This window comes from Bison bison, unplaced genomic scaffold (genome assembly GCF_000754665.1).
Source record: "Bison bison bison isolate TAMUID 2011002044 unplaced genomic scaffold, Bison_UMD1.0 scf7180017864289, whole genome shotgun sequence".
NCBI lineage: Eukaryota > Metazoa > Chordata > Mammalia > Artiodactyla > Bovidae > Bison > Bison bison.
Window position 1 is genome coordinate 15,377,762 of NW_011494861.1, and position 16,933 is coordinate 15,394,694.

The 16,933-nt window shown below is 39.9% G+C and overlaps 1 protein-coding gene and 1 long non-coding RNA gene across 3 annotated transcripts in view; one reads left to right on the forward strand and one right to left on the reverse strand.

The window, feature by feature from the left end:
* DARS2 (aspartyl-tRNA synthetase 2, mitochondrial) overlaps positions 1–10,395 on the forward strand; it is a 27,263-nt gene extending 16,868 nt beyond the window's left edge. For both annotated transcript variants that reach the window (XM_010850073.1, XM_010850074.1), the window contains 5 exons: positions 3,553–3,705; positions 6,227–6,445; positions 6,638–6,748; positions 8,674–8,749; positions 9,654–10,395. In XM_010850073.1, coding sequence (XP_010848375.1) covers positions 3,553–3,705; positions 6,227–6,445; positions 6,638–6,748; positions 8,674–8,749; positions 9,654–9,868 — 774 coding nt within the window. In that variant the 3' untranslated portion in view covers positions 9,869–10,395. The remainder of the gene's footprint in view (positions 1–3,552; positions 3,706–6,226; positions 6,446–6,637; positions 6,749–8,673; positions 8,750–9,653) is intronic.
* Positions 10,396–12,999: 2,604 nt separating this feature from the next.
* LOC104995989 overlaps positions 13,000–16,933 on the reverse strand; it is a 4,121-nt gene continuing 187 nt past the window's right edge. The window contains exons 2-10 of the long non-coding RNA XR_826129.1: positions 16,397–16,449; positions 16,177–16,209; positions 15,607–15,975; positions 15,255–15,298; positions 14,952–14,992; positions 14,616–14,671; positions 13,859–13,889; positions 13,645–13,674; positions 13,000–13,464 (exon numbers count right to left, since the gene is read on the reverse strand). This is a non-coding gene — a long non-coding RNA (uncharacterized LOC104995989). The remainder of the gene's footprint in view (positions 13,465–13,644; positions 13,675–13,858; positions 13,890–14,615; positions 14,672–14,951; positions 14,993–15,254; positions 15,299–15,606; positions 15,976–16,176; positions 16,210–16,396; positions 16,450–16,933) is intronic.

The following is a 16,933-nucleotide window of genomic DNA, read 5'->3' on the forward strand; positions in this document are numbered from 1 at the left end:
AATCTTACCCCTGAATATAACTCCAGGACTCCAACTTAGTTGAATTTACCATTAATCAGAATGCAAATTTCAACCATAGCCTTTTAAAATAAATAATAGTACTTTAATGCAGTTGGGAAGATTAAATAAAGCCCAAGGTTTAATGGGCCCAAGGTTTAAATGAAGCATGGTTAGTGTGAAAGAAAGCCAATATTCATTATTCTTCCCATACCCTTTTTTTAAATTCTGAATATACCTGTCCTTAGATATATTTTGTGTTCTTGGCTTGGTGAACGGTAACACTAAAATCTGGAGGAAAAGGAGCAGGAAATGGGCATTCTTACACTGTCACTGGAAGTATGAATTGCCACAATCATTTTGGAATCAATAACTTTAAAAATAGTCATGCTCTTTGAGTCAGTAATTTTCTATACCTTAAAGGAAGGATCTTGGATATGAGGACACTTATAGACAGTATTGAAAGGTTGTTGTTGAATGAAAAGACGCCGGGATTCTTGGCCGCCAGAGGAGAAGAATTCAATCCGGGGCCAGAGAGAAGGCTTGATCACTGAGAGCTTTTGTGTAATAAAGTTTTATTAAAGTATAAAGGAGATAGAGAAAGCTTCTGACATAGGCATCAGAAGGGGGCAGAAAGAGTACCCAGCTGCTAGTCTTCAGCTGGATGTTATATAGTCACTAGTAGTCTGTTAATGAAAGAAAGGAATGTCTTAAAACTCAGAATGGCACCAGGCCCCTAACCCATAAGATGCATTTTGGGATAATCTTGGCACCAAATGGTTCATCCTGGGCCATAAAATGATTAACTTGAATCTTGTAGAAGGACAGATTACCATACAAATAGTTTCGTTTGCATAGATTAGGGCAACGATATCTGAGTATAACATACTGGTTTTTCAAGTAGGTTCTGAGCCATGAGACCAACCGACTTGAAGACAGAGTTTGGGATAAATGCATAACACATTAGCATAGCTTAAGACAAATATTTTCATAGAAAAATGCATTGGTTATCTCAAGGTTTGAGAATAGTTAACTTCAGGTGAAACCAGGTGTCATTATGGCAACACAGTATTTTAAGAGAAACCTCCTTTTAAATTTGTATAGAGAAGGAAAAAAATATCACTAGGTTTTTTTCCTCCTGCCACTTAAGAAAGATAAAAATGTCTGACACTTGTTGGAGACCCCTGGCCTTCCTGCCTGTTACCCTCTCAGTATTATTTACAGGAATAAAATGAAATCATATGGGAGTGGTTTAATTAAGGAAGAATTAAGGAAATAAATATTAAAGTTCCTTTTTGAAGTTTGTAATGTAGGGGAAATGTTCAGGTTATAATGATCTGTAAGAAAAGGAGAATACAGAATTATATACTCACTGATCATAACTATATAAACCCCATGGATTGAAAATGGACTACCCAGTCTCTTCAGCAAGTGGTATTGGGAAAGCTGGACAGTCACATGTAAAAACACACTTCAAACCTACTGTCACACCAAAATAAAGTAAACTCAAAATGGCTTGAATGTTTAAAATATAAGACATGACACCTTTAAACACCTAGAAGAAAACATAGGCAAAACTTTCTCTGACATAAATTGTAGCAATTCTTTGTTGGATCAGCCTCCCAAGGCAAAAGAAATAAAAGTAAAAACAACCAAATGGGACCTAGCCACATTTACTAGCATTAGCTCAGTAAAGGAAATCATAAACAAAACAAAAAGGAAACCTATGGACTGGGAGAAAATATTTGCAAATGATGTGACCACCAAGAGCATATTTTCCAAGTTTACAAACAGCTCATACAACTGAATATCAAAAAACCAAAGAACCCAATCAAAAACTGGGCAGAAAACTTAAGTAGACATTTCTCCAAAGAAGATATACAGATGACCAATTATTAGAAAAATGCAGACCAAAACTACAATGAGATATCACCTCACACTAGTCAGAATGGCCATCATCAGAAAGTCTATGTAAACAATAAAAGCCAGAGAGGATGTGAAGGAAAGGGAACTCTCCTACACTGTTGGTGGGAATGTAAATTGATGCAGCCAATATGTAGGACAGTATGGAGTTTTTTTCCTTAAAAAACTAAAAATAGAGTTAACTATTTGATCTAGCAATCACACTCCTGGCATATCTCTAGAAAAGAGGAAAACTCTAGTTTGAAAAGATAGATGCACCCCAGTGATCACAGCAGCACTATTTACAATAACCAAGACATGGAAGTAACATTCCGTGTGTTGCACACTTGAGGGGCCTTTTAAATATGAAGCTTAAGACCTCTCTTTGTAACTTGCCTGTCTCTTTTGTTTTCATGTCCTTTCCATCATTTTGTCTTTTTTATTCTTTCACGAAGATTTCTTCAGCTCTCCTGTTGAAATTTAAGTAGTCATATTTTTATATCCTATTAGTTCTTGCTTGCTTCTTTGCATTTTATTCTGGTTTCATTGATAAAGTATCTTTTTTAATACCTTTGAAGATTCAAGTTTTTTTTGGTCCCTAAATTATCTCTTTCCTCTAGGGGTCTTTTTTTTTTTTTTTAATGCTATAGCTTATTCAATATGTAGTGATTATTAGTTATACATATTTAAGAATGAGCTATTTCAAAAGCTGTTTAAAGGGCCCTATGTAAATGGTTAGGTTTACTTTCGAGTGAGCAGCAAGATGGTTGCCTGTTTCCCAGCGGCCCTGTGCCTCAGAATTTTGCAGGGTGAGATCAGTTCCTTCTTTAAAAAAAAAAACAAAAATTCAGGCAATTCTTTACTGGGGCCCCTGCTGCAACAGAGGGGAGCAAGAACAAACGACAGTTTCCCTTAATTGTTTGTTCACTGGAGGATGGGGACAGGGCGGGCAGGGGACAGAAGTGAGCTTGTTCCTTATATGGGATGAAGATAGGGGTTTATCCACGTGTTGCTGCTGCTGCTGCTGCTAAGTCGCTTCAGTCGTGTCCGACGCTGTGTGACCCCATAGACGGCAGCCCACCAGGCTCCCCCGTCCCTGGGATTTTCCAGGCAAGAACACTGGAGTGGGTTTCCATTTCCTTCTCCAGTGCATCAAAGTGAAAAGTGAAAGTGAAGTCGCTCAGTCAGGTCCAACTCTAGCGACCCCATGGACTGCAACCTACCAGGCTCCTCCGTCCATGGGGTTTTCCAGGCAAGAGTACTGGAGTGGGGTGCCATTGCCTTCTCCGATCCACGTGTTAGGCCATATCAATTCCTTCTTGTGCTGAAGCTGCTCCAGTGTTCTCTAGGCTAGAGTTTCCTTCATCTTGCTTCTTTGGTCATTCCTATTTCACTCACATGCAACCTGCCAAAAATTTTCACGAATCTCTTATTTGCTGGCATCCCTTCCCATCCTTCTTTCCTTTTTCTTTTTTTTTGTTTTTTTTTTCGTTGTGGTGAGATTACTTTTTAGATTCCTTTAGTATCAAGGAGGAAATAGAGATAATCTCAAGATAACCTCTTCTTTTTCTTTTGGAGACAAGAAATCTTTGTACTACAGGAAAAATAAATCACCCCTGCTTTTTAAAAACTGTAAGTCTTTTTCTTTATCAGGAAGTCTTACCTATATTCCTGAAAACCAATGAAAACTGGAATTCTCCAGTTGCTAAGTTCATAATGGAGGAGCAAGGCTTGGGACTCGTCAAACTGTTGGAGACCCAAGAGGAGGACATGGTCCTGCTCACTGCCGGAGAGCACAAGAAAGCAGTAAGAAAAATTACCTCCAGGCTTCTGTGCTGTTGGTGTTGAATGATGCCTCTCTTCTCCTATGTGTATAGTACATACTTGAAATTGACTGTTAATTTCATAAAATGGAGCTGCTCTGCATGGTTTTATATATATGTTTTATAATTTTATTGATTTTTGGCTGCACTGGGTCTTTGTTGCTGCATGGGCTTTTCTCTAGTTGTAGCCAGTAGGGGCTTCTCATTGCACAGGATTCTCTTTTTGTGGAGCATACAGTTGGGGCGTGCAGTCTTCAGTAATTGCAGCACTCAGGCTTGGTTCTTGCTGCTCGCAGTCTGCAGAGCTCGGGCTCAGTAGTTGTTGTGCACAGGCTTAGTTGCTCCATGGCATGTGGAATCTTCCCAGACCAGGATTCTGGTCTTATTGATAAAGTTCCATGTGTCCCCTGCATTGGCAGGTGGATTCTTATCCAATGCGCCAATAGAGAAGGCCAGTTTTTATATTAATAAATGTCTTTTGGCATTTTATAATGCATTATGTAAAAACTATAGTTTTTGCATCATCTGCCAGCCTCCATTGGCATTGCTCACACAGATTAGATTTGGCTGATTAGGAAAGCCACTTAGGTGGAGAGAGGGCTATTGATACTCATTGTACAACTGTGAAAAAATTTTTCAGTTTTGCAGTTTAGCAGATTAAGAAAAGTTGGTAGTCCCAAACTTTTGTACAGAATGCATTTCTGAAAATGTGAAGGGACAGATCAGACTGCTGAAGGGCTGCTGGGTTGGCAGACACTCCTGGTCCTACTTAGCTGAAACAGAATCCTTTTTCCTCAGGAGCAGCACCTGGCAGGTGGTACACGCTGCCACACACTGGCTAAATCACCATTCTTCAGGAGATATATGGAACAGTGGATTTAACTTTAGAGATCACTGTAAAATATACAAAGTGTGGTTTGTGTGTGCATGCTAAGTCGCTTCAGTTGTGTCCAACTCTGTGACCCTATGGACTGTATTGTGCCCTCATTGTAAAATATACAAAGTGTGGTATAAAACTCAAACATGAATATTGAAAATATAATGTGGCGGGGGGGGGACTTCCATGATGGGCTAGTGATTAAGACTCTATGCATGTAGTGGGTATGGGTTCAGTCCCTCATCGAGGAACTAATATCCCATGTCCCATGCAGCCAAAAAATAAAAAGAAATACTTAAAAAGAAATATACTGTAGGGAATTCTCTGGTGGCCCCATGGTTAAGACTTTGTGCTTCCACCCCATGGGAACCAGTTTCAGTCCTTGGTTGGAGAACTAAGATCCCAGATGCCACATGGCACAGCCAAGAAAAAGAAAGAAAATATACTAAATATACAGTAAATGTCAAGCATGATAAAAAGTCATCCTTGCACTATAGTATATCTTTATAGTGCCTAATTTGTACTTTATCAAGTTTATTCTACTAATTTATATTTGTGCTGTACTTATTTATCATTATTTCTTTCAAAGGAATAGTTTCAGGGTTCATCTACAAGCCTAAGTTAATCTACTACCCTTCCCTTTCCCTGCAGTAAGAGTGAAGAAAGCTATTTAATTACAACTTTTTTTGAAACTACAGTCATTTTTTAAATTAATTCATTTATGAAAATTGAGGCACAGAGGTTAAGAATTTGTTCACACTCACACAGCTAGGAGGTGGAGGACCCTGACTTCTAACCCACAAAATCTGTTTCCAGAAGTCACACTCTTAATGTAACCTCTAACCCATACTGCCTCTCTAATAATGGCCAACATTTATTGAATGTTAAGTGTATACAGCCTCTCATCAGCTCCTCCCCACAATCCTTCAGGCACAGTAAGGAAATACTGATCATAATGGCTGGTTCATATTACAGAGCTTATCTGACTTGATCTTCACAACAGTCTTTAGAGTAGATATTTTATCTCCATTTTACTATGGGAAAAGGTGCACAGGAGTTAGTAGCCAAACTGAGATACAGACCTATGTTAATCAAGCTCTGGTGCCTGTGTTCTCAAGTCACTGTGTTAGCAAATACTCACCAAATCTGCTGAGTGTGGCCATCATCCTCAGCAATGTCGCAAATCATCCTCAGATCCTTCTCTTCTGAGAGGCAGAGAGTGTCTCGTCTGTAAATTGGATAGCTCAATTGATAGAGAATCTGCCTGCAATGCAGGAGACCCCGGTTCGATTCCTGGGTCCGGAAGATGCCCTGAAGAAGGGAAAGGCTACCCACTCCAGTATTCTTAGGCTTCCCTTGTGGCTCAGCTAGTAAAGAATCTGCCTGCAATGCGGGAGACCTGGGTTCAATCCCTGGGTTGGCAAGACCCCTGGAGAAGGAAAGGGATACCCACTCCAGTATTCAGGCCTGGAGAATTTCAGGGACTGAATAGGCCGTGGGGTCACAAAGAGTCGGACACAACTGAGCGACTTTCACTTCTCAGAGAAAGGCCCGGCTTTAGAATCCACATGTGTCATTTGCTGCCTGTTCTGTTACAGCAGTTAACGTTTGTATCTTCTGTTCGCAGTGCTCTTTGATGGGAAAATTACGACTGGAGTGTGCTGACCTTCTAGAAGCAAGAGGAGTGGTGCTTCGTGACCCGGCTCTGTTCTCTTTCCTTTGGGTGGTGGATTTCCCCCTCTTCCTTCCCAAGGAGGAAAATCCCCAAGAGCTGGAATCAGCCCACCACCCATTTACTGCTCCCCATCCGAGTGACATTCACCTTCTTTACACTGAGCCCCACAAGGTATGATAGCTATACTTCCAAATTAAACGGAAATACGGAAACTTCAGGTTTCATGGTCTGACCCAGTTCCAAAAGCCCCAGAAGAAATTGTCAGATTTGAGCCATTGTCCCTAAGTAGCTACAGTTTCTTCAACCTACAGAACAGAAAACCAGAGATTTTTCTCTAACACAAAGGCTCTTTGAATCTTCTAGGTCCGTAGCCAACACTATGACTTGGTTTTAAACGGCAATGAGATAGGAGGTGGTTCTATCCGAATTCATAATTCAGAGCTTCAGCATTACGTCCTGGACACAGTACTAAAGGTAACATCATCTTCTAACCTGGCCTTTTTTTAAAACCCTAATATTTGTCTGTTTTGTTAAAATTTGTCATGAATGGAGGATTCACTAGCTACAGAATAGTGTCAGCTTATTTCTCTACCTTTAGTGTTAGACTTTGAAAAATAAATTAAAATAATGGGTATTTTTTAGTGACTACTATATGTCAAGCACTGTTTAAGTACCTTATATGCATGGACACACTGAATCCTCACAATTATTTCTTTTGTGTCAGCTTAGCTGTGGACTCTATAGTTATCTACTCTCCGTCATTAGGCATGGGCTCTGGAACACATGGGCTCAGTACTTGTGGTGCAAGGGCTTAGCTGCTCGGCAGCATGTGGGACCTTAATTCCCCAACCAGAGATTGAACCCACATGTTCTGTGTTACAAGGCAAATTCTTAACCATTGGACCACCAGGGTAGTTCCCTCACACTTACTTTTTAAATTAAGACCCTTATTCTACTTATTTTAAAGATAAACAGATTAATGAACCTAGCCTAAAGTCACATAGCACAGAAACAAGCAGCGCCAGGATTCAGGCCCAGGCAGGGTTGCTCTTGAACCCAAGCTCCCAACCTCCTAATCACTGCACTGCTCCGAAATGGATGCGGTCTGAAGTGGCTGAAAATTGTGTTGTTTTGGGGGGGTGGGGGGGTGCAGTTTTGGCCACACCACAGGGCATGCAAGATCTTAGTTCTGCAACCAGGGATCGAACGCATGCTCCCTACAGTGGAAGTACAGAATCTTAACCACTGGACTACCAGGGGAGTCCTGAAAATATTGATACTGCTAGAGAAAAGGAGAGTGATTTGAAAGAATTTTATGTCACTTAGTATTTGAGGTGGGGTAGATTTTAATGATAATGACGGAGAGTGGGTTAATCAGAATTTTCAGAAGAGTCTATATAGATGCAAGCCTAACAATCTGTGGTTTGTTGATGACTCTTCAGGAGGCTAGGATGGATTTCAGGAGGCCCAAGAAATCCTTGGAAATCTTTGGTCCAGGAAGTCCAAGAGAGTCTGATCCTAAAAGATCACTTTGTGGAGTGGGTTATTTGAGATTGAGGAACTTTGGGAACAGCATTGGAGAACTCAGAACACTCTAGCTTTAAAAACTTTACAAACTCCCTTAACTTTTCTCCTCTTAAGTCAAAACCCCTAACCGCTAGTTTCCCACTAGTGGGAAACCACTTCTGTTTTTTCTTAATTCCTTTCAAGCTTCTCAAAATGTCAGTGAGAATACATTACTTGAACTTCTTCTCTTCATTCACCCTAGTGCCTCTCGGCCCTTGTGCACATTAGAACAGAATCACCGGTAAAGCATTAAAAACAAAACAAGAAAACCACTCACTTTTCCTCAGCAAACCAATTAAAATAAAAAAGCTCTAGATGTGAGATTTGGACATTTGTTCCTTGAAGTTTCCCCGACTTGATTGTGACCTGTAGTCTGGTTGGGGGGACCCATTTCAGACACAGCTGCAACACTTCCACAGGCATTGCCCATAAAAGCTATCTTGCCCGTGGTCATCAGATCCAGCAGCCTCTTGTTGGCCCACAAGCTGTCTTATCTTCTGGCAGCATCTGCACTGTTGCCTTCCTGATAACCTCACCTCTTAGCCCATGTGACAAGACCAGGTCCTCCTTTTCACCCTTTTTCTGAGGCCACATCTCATGTCCTTAATTGGTCTTAACTCTGTCTGCATTATCAGCATAATAGCTGCATTTACTGAGCCCCAGGCATTTCTCTGCATGTTGTAGTACCCCTGATTTGTCATATTCTCTTCTAAATATAGGCCTCTAAAGGTACTTTTTAAATTCAACTTTTATTTTCCCTTTAGCAACTAATTATATTATTCTGGCACCTAGTGGGCCCTCAGTATGTATTTAAATTATCTTTTGAATTTCAGGAAGATGTGAAATTGCTCTCCCATCTGCTCCAGGCTTTAGATTATGGGGCGCCCCCTCATGGAGGAATTGCCTTAGGTAAACAATCTATACTTTTTTAAGCCTTGTTTCAATCCATTGCCTAAGTGTCAAATTTGGGCTCTCAGTTTATGAGGAAGGGTGGAGTTGGGGAAGTGGAGGAGTAAAGAGGGTATGAGGTGAGCCCAAGAGTTCTAAAAGAATTTGGTGTTTTTCATTTTGATATTTTTTTGCCCATGCTATGTGGCTTGTGGGATCTTAGTTCCCAGACCAGGGATTGAACCCGGTTTGAGCAATGAAAGCGTGGAGTCCTAACCACTAGACCACCAGGCGATTCCCTGATGATATATTTTTAAAAATATATTTAACCAGTTATAAAGATAAAACTTAACTGATAATTTGCATTTGAAAATCTTTTTTAATAGAATAAAACTAGACAAGTCTTAAGTCAGTATTGCTCACTTCCCTGGAAGCTCAGACACGTTCATTGGAGTATGAAAAGTACTGCTCCACAGTATTCAGCTTATGTGAAATTAGGAATATGCCAGTGCCTTTCTGATGGCCCAGGTTGCTCACATTGCTAGTTTTTTCAAACAAGAAAAGTGTGAGAGGTTCTAGGCAGCTTACCTAGATTGTAGGCCCTCAACAACAGGGACCTCCTTCTGTGTTTTTGGAGTCCTGTGCACAGTACCTAATTTTTTTTAAGCCTTCAGTGAGCACTTGCTAAGGTCTCATTAATTGCTGTGACTATTAATCCCAGTCACATGTGAATATTAGTCCTGAGCACTTTTCTAGAATGAGATAGAAAAGAACCTCTCAAACAGAAGTTCCCTAAAAAGGCCAGGGAAATGTGATTAGCTGGAACTTATTAGAGGCTCTTATTTGTTTTATACAACCTTTAAGAAAAACTAAGTCACCCTCAACCTTAGATTATGTTCTCAGTTATCAACTTTATATTTTACAGGGTTAGACAGACTGATGTGCCTTGTCACTGGAGCACCAAGCATCAGAGATGTCATAGCCTTCCCCAAATCCTTCCGGGGGCACGATCTCATGAGCAATGCCCCAGATTCTATCCCTCCTGAGGAACTGAAGCCCTATCACATCCAGGTCTCCTGGCCAATGGATGCAGAAACAGAAAAGAGCTCATCGAATCATCCATGCCGTTCAGAAAGTTGAGCTATTGAATTTTGTCCTTTGTTTCCCCAAGGCTAAAATCAGATCTGGAGTTCGGCCACAGATCTGACTTCAAGTTTTTCGATGGAAGAAATCCAGGCTACATTCTTCACCTCAATGAATAAACAGATAAAAGGTATCCAGTTTTCATGATAGTGTGCAATGCTGGGATTATTTGGAACTTTTTTAAAGTTTCTTTTTACTTGGAAAGGTGTGAAAGATGGCTCTTTTTTGGAGTAACATAAAGGCATAGTATTTTCTAATCACATTTTTTATACTCAGATAGTAGACTGTTCTCTTAGGACAGAGGTAGTCAAATCACATGTAAAAATGTGGAAAAATTCTTGCCCCATTAGACTGGTCGGTTGACGGAGGGGTCAGTGCAACCAGCTTCACCAAAACAATCCTATAAAATAACCTGGATAATGACATTTATACTATCAATGTAATATAGTGAGAAGCAACATGACATAAAGCAAAAAAAAATCACTGAAATAAAGGTCACAAATGTTAATCAGTGCTTTACCCCACAAGTTGTGTAAATCTCTCTTGGCCTCCCTTTCTGCATATATGAAATATAAATAGTACTTTCCCTGAATCTCTCTTCTTGTCAGAATCCTAGGAGATAAATATATGTGGAAGATAACTTGAGTAAATATGCTCTGAAAACCTTTCAGGCATTATTTAAATGAAATATTATCCACCTGGAAATAGAATACTATTTACTTTAGTATATAAAGTAAAATACTTTATGTAAAATACTAAAATACTATGTACTTTATAATTTTAGGTTAAAACTGACATCTATGGTAAAAAGGAAAACAATAATCTCACTAATCATTATTGTTTATATTTCTATTTTTTAAAATAATCATGAATTCCTGAACAAATTTTCCTCAATTATAACTGAAAATATTAACCTTAAACCAACCTCAAATGTAGAAAAGTGAACACTGGAATTTACTCATTTTTTTACACATTCTGTTGACACAAATAAAGACTTATAAAATGGGAATAAGGTCTTGATTGTTTTCTACTTTATCTTTTGCCTTGACATTCTTTTGATTTACAATTTATAAATACCAAATATTCTTACATTCCAGTCTGTTTTTCTCACATTGCCATAAGCAGTGTGATACAGTAATCACCTGTCCAGGTCTAATTTATGATGTTCAGTAGGCTGTGAAGAGTGCATGTCCTTCATGACGCTGTTCAGTCGCCCAGTTGTGTCCAACTCTGAACCCCATGGACTGCAGCACACATGGACAGGCTTCCCTGTCCATCATCAGCTCCCAGAATTTGCTCAAACTTATGTCCATTGAGTCGTTAATGCCATCCAACTGTCTCATCCTATCATCCCCTTCTCCTCCCACCTTTAGCATCAGGGTCTTTTGAGTGAAAGTCGCTCAGTCGTGTCCAACTCTTTGCTACCCCATAGACTATACAGTTCATGGAATTCTCCAGGCCAGAATACTGGAGTGGGTGGCCTTTCCCTTCTCCAGGGGATCTTCCCAACCCAGGGCTCGAACCCAGGTCTCCTGCATTGCAGGCGGATTCTTTACCAGCTGAGCTTATCAGGGAGGTGGAGCTTTTCCCTAGTTTGTCCCTTAACCCTGTGTTTTCCCATTTGTGGATGTACTCTGGAGCCAGAAAAATCCTTGCTGGCAGAGATCTTATGAGAAAGGTGTCCAGCTCTGCCTACCCTTTCTCAGTGTAATTTATAGATGCCCTTTGTTAGTTAAGAAAATGCAATTTTACACTTATTTATCCCACAAGTACAATACCTACTTTCTAAATGTAACTTAAGATTCACTGTTTAGAGCCTAATCCTGACCACAATAATGTCTTTCTGTCCTGAAAATGAGTTACAAGTGACTCCCTAAATCCAAAGAATTACTGTAGCCTAGACACCACACCCCAAGTCCCCAGAGGTTCATACAATGCCATGTTGCTATCAGTCGTTCAGTCCTGTCAGGGCAAAAAGAGGCTTATGCTGAAACACAGGGGATCATAAATCGGAAATAACAACCAGGGTTTTGAAGCACACAAGCTAATTGTAAACTCTAAGAGAGGTTTCAGTAATTTGGCCCAAAATACCTTTGTTTGCTTAGGGGTTTTTTCTCTACCACTCTGGTATTCCTGCCTGGAGAATCCAATGGACAGAGGAGCTTGGTGGGCACAGTCCATGGAATCGCACGAGCCGAACACGACTTATTTCTCAGTATCTTAGAGCTAACAATGGCTAAGGAAACCCACTCCAGTGTTCTTGCTTGGAAAATCTCATGGATGGAAGAGCTTAGTTGAACAGTTGCTATAACCATGCTTTGCTTACTCCCTGAGGCATGTCTGACTGTGACCCCATGGACTGTCAAGCATGGTCTGTGGGTATTCTCCAAGCAATAATACTGGAGTGGGTTGCCATTTCCTTCCCCAGGGGATCTTCACAACCCAGGGATCAAACTCTATCTCCCAATTGCAAGGGCATTGTTTCCTGTCTCGGCCACCAGGTAAGATCCTTCTGGACATTGGCTAACTGCTTTACAATGTATTGTTTTCTGCATCATGAATATCTTTATGCCCAGAATATCTTAAGGCTAATTCAAACTGTCATGGTCTAGAATATTCCAAGAAATAAACGTTCAAACTGAAGTTTCAAAATCCACGTCGGGCCTACTGTAATACTATATGCACTTAGTCCTGTCCAACTTTGTGACCCCATGGGCCAGAGCACACCTGGCCAATACTGGAGCTGGCTGCCATTTCTTTCTCCAAGGTATCTTCCCAACTCGGGGATTGAATCTGAGGGTCTATAGTGGACCCCTAGTGCTAGGTAATGAGACTTGAGGCTTCCCTGGTGGCTCAGCCAGTAAAGAATCTGCATGTAATATAGTATACTCAGGTTCACCGTCCTGGTCCAGGTTTGATCCCTGGGTCAACAGTGATCAACCAGTGTGGCCAAAAAAAAAATGTCAACCTTTTACAGAAATAAATCCCAAACTGCTAAGCTAATATTAACTGAATTTTTAGCTATTTTAGCTATTGGGAACTTAAATGTTTTGGCAAGCAACCAAGACTTAAACCCCAACTTAATGTGGCTACACACCTGAGTGCCAAATTATAAAGCTTAAATTCGATTAGCAGGTACTTACACTTTTGGATGTTGCCAGAGCTAATGGTTTCCTTGGTAATTTAGGAATTAGCAACTCACTGACTAATTAATTTTCTCATTAACTTGAACCACACTCACCCCTAACATCTGCAAAACCAGTATCCATTTTCTAGAGAAGGATGTTACAACTGCAGTATTTACCTTAAAGATCTCAAAAAACATGCCATGGGATCTTCTTGATTACAAGTGTCCTATTTTCCTACCTACACCTTATGAAATTAAAATGAGCATACTTCAGAATGATTTATAAACATTTATTAAAATAGAAAGCTGGAGAATTTCCTGGGGTCCAATGGTTAGCGCTGAGCTTCCACTGCAGCAGTCACAGGTTTGATCCCTTGTCAGGAAGCTAGGATCCCAAAAGCTGTGCAGAGCAGCAGTCAATTAATAGCTGTTTGCTCTTCTATCCCATGTGCATCCATCAGGCTGCCTGTAACAACAGAGAAGCCATTTTTAGTCCCCTTTCCATGTTTCAATTCTAATGCCATTTGGGATACACACAGAATATCAGATCTTTGAACATCATCAAGGCATCAGTGAGAGAGTTCAAGTTGGGCTGAGATCATCACATATTCTTAAACAAAACAGTACAGTTATTTTCAAGGCTCACCTGTTCTATCTGACTGGTATCATAAATGCCCTGCAAAGACACGGCCATATGTTAAATCACAGTAAACGAAAAAAAAAATGTGATACTTGTTGCTAAAGTAACCTCAGAATCAAAATGGAACGGTTTTTTGGTTGATATCATTCTATTCATTTGGCAGAATCATCACATCACTGGTTACCTTATAACTCATCAAAAACACCAGAAAATAACTTACCTTGAAATCTTCAGGACAACAAAACATCTGCCTGATTGAAAATGAACAATAAAGACTTTCATTTACAACATGGCCTTGTATATATGATGCCATTAAAATCTTCATTTAAAAATTTGCCCTTTCTCCCATTTTAACATTTTTCAAAAAAAATTCTAGGTCAGTGAGTCTGTTCTGGGCAAAGTGAATCTTTCTCATGATACATTTGGCCAAACCCAGAATATACAACACCTTGATTTAACTCCAATGCAAGTCAATATGCAGTGTACAAGCTCAGCCGTGATCACACGGACTGTAGCCCTAGATTCAGAAACTGACGTGCCAATCTCATGCTAGATGTTGATAGTGAGACAAGGATGCTACATAGGAAGTTACTGTTCCATTTTGCTGTGAACCTGAACTGCTCTAAAAAGTTACTATCAAACATCAACTACTCATTCTGGTGTTGTCTACAGTTATGACATGGAAATTTCCTCAGTTTTAGCCTGTTCTTATCAAAATGTTAACTCCTAATCCTGAAATTAACTATATAGGACACTTACATTATACTTATCCAAATCCTGAACATTTCAGTGAGACAAAGACTAATATGACTAATTTCCACTTTCAAAGGTATAAAACAGAATTGTTGCAGCCAGATACATCAGATAGGAGCGAAAGACAGTATTTGCTCATCACTGTTAGTCTGCTGAACTATGTTTTCATCATTGTATCGGCTTTAAATCACAAAACACAAAAACCAAATTTGAGACTTCCATACCTTTGGTTAGAACTCTTGGTTCCTTGCATGGACGTAATCTCTACCTCTCTTCACACCTGCAGAAATTAAATTACTTTTAAAATAAGTAGTAATAGATTTCAAAATACTATTGATACTGATTCAAGATACTGTTTCAGTTTTTAAAAACTTCATTCTTTTTCAGAGAGATTCCCATCTGTTTTATTATAAAAATCATCACCAACAGTACCTTGCTTAATAATTAGGCAAGATTGATTTGTCCATCAGAGAACACTATCAAACGTCAACTACTTGGACCAGCACATTTCAGAAACAATGTAAGCCCAAATGCCAGTAGTGAGTGTTTTCGTGTCTTACCCCAAAGAAGTCATCCATAGAAAAAAACATGTAGCCATCATCTGTAAGGAAAAAGACCTTTTCATTAAAAGGTCAATCTTACTGTTAAATCCTCAAGTGTTTTGTCAAAGGGTTCTTCAGAGTTAGACTTGTCAACATGCTAATTTCAGGTCAGACATTTGCTCAACATCATTGCAAAAACCCTCTCCATCCTTTTCATACCATGCTCGACATGCAATTACAAACCAGGCAGATTAGCTTGGTAGTTAAATATTCAACTTCATCAGCAGTCTCTATAACAATGTTTTTGCCATTAATACTCACCAAAAAGGCCAACTGCTTTTGACAGGTCAAGGATTCAAGTTCACCTAAGAAATAAAAGAGTGGTTTTCTAATAGCCAAAGACAAATTTTCGCCCCACAAATTTTTAAAATGCCTGAAATCAGATAGAGCTAATTAAGACCTTCATATTCAATCAGCATTTGCTTATCATCACACAGGCTGTTTTTAAGAAAGGACAAGGACCTGGCTTTTATTTAATGCTTTCAGTACACTTTTCAAACATTTCAAGGTAGGACTGCTTCCTGTGCATTGGAAGGCAACCCAAAAATCATTAGTGGCATTCTGTCGTGTTTGCCCAGTCACCAATGTTTAGTTCACTGGAAATTTTACTTACCTCTTCAACGTCCAGTCAAGTCTGCTTAATGGCTACAAACAAAGAGAAACCAGATTAGTAGTAGTAGTTTACATCTACTATCAGCAAGTTTTACTAAATCAGATACATCAGATAAATGGTTTCTCTTTCATGATTCGTATCTGTTGAACTATGCAACCATCACAGTATCTGTTTCTTCAGATTCCCCCTAGTATTCATTATAATAAAAGGACGCAAAGATTAACATTTGAAAAGGGAGAAGTTCCTAATATAAGCACCAGTACCCGCCTGGCACTCACTAGTCCCTTTTTGAAAAAAATTCATAGTAATTAAAAAATGGTTTCTCACCTGTCTGCTCATAGATAGAGCATCAAGCTTGAGCTTTAAGACCTGGGAAGAAAGTTTCATGTCAAGGTAGGTGCAATCTCTGCGCTCTCTGAACAGCCATTTCGTGTGCCTCAGTTAGAATAATGGTGGTAATAATTCTCGTCATCCTCACAGTCAAGAGTAGCAAATAAACTCTCATCATTGTGGCACATTCAGGGGACTTTCAACCTAACTTTCCCTTGCAAGGGAATTTCAGTAACTCACCACAGCAGTAGTTGTCATCCTTCTGGTACACAACTAGAAAACAGACAAAGAGTATACAATGAAACATACTGTGGTGCTAAGCTAATCATTGCCTCAAGTATTTAAGCCTCAGAATATAAATTTTCAGAAATCCCTTCTGTCCACTACTCTGTAAACCATCACAGGCTTAAAGACCACGTCTAAGATTTCACGCTTCCCACCGTATCCAGCAGTTTCTTACCTGCCCACCAGAAGCCATCAAAATCCACACTGGAGTCATGCCTGCCGCGTTTCCTAAGAAAAGGTTGAGGAATTTTTAAAATGTATTTTGCTGTAAGTTTACGTCACTTACATATCATGTACACAAATCGTTTACACATCCATAACTGCATGAGAACCCCTCAAAATTAAGGTTAGACGATGACAAAATGGTGCAATGCGAAACGCCGCCATTTAAAGAACCACGTGGCCTTCCCGAGAACAGGAGACCGAGGAAGGTTCATTCCCAGGTTATTAACAAAGACCCATCCGGTGAGTCGGGTTACGCCGCCATCAGAGCCGTTGGCATTCATCAACAATCTCAGATGTCCCTACCAACACAGGCTTCATCAGAGGCAGAGCAAACGAGCTGCGGTTTTTCCCGCAGTTAGGCCCTATAATCAACAGAGTATAAACTAGATCCTCCCCGCACTCAACTCGCAATCCTCCACCATCTCATCTTGAGAGAGCCCTGCGAAGGCCTGCAAGTGGCCTAGGCATACCAGCCAACTCAAGGATA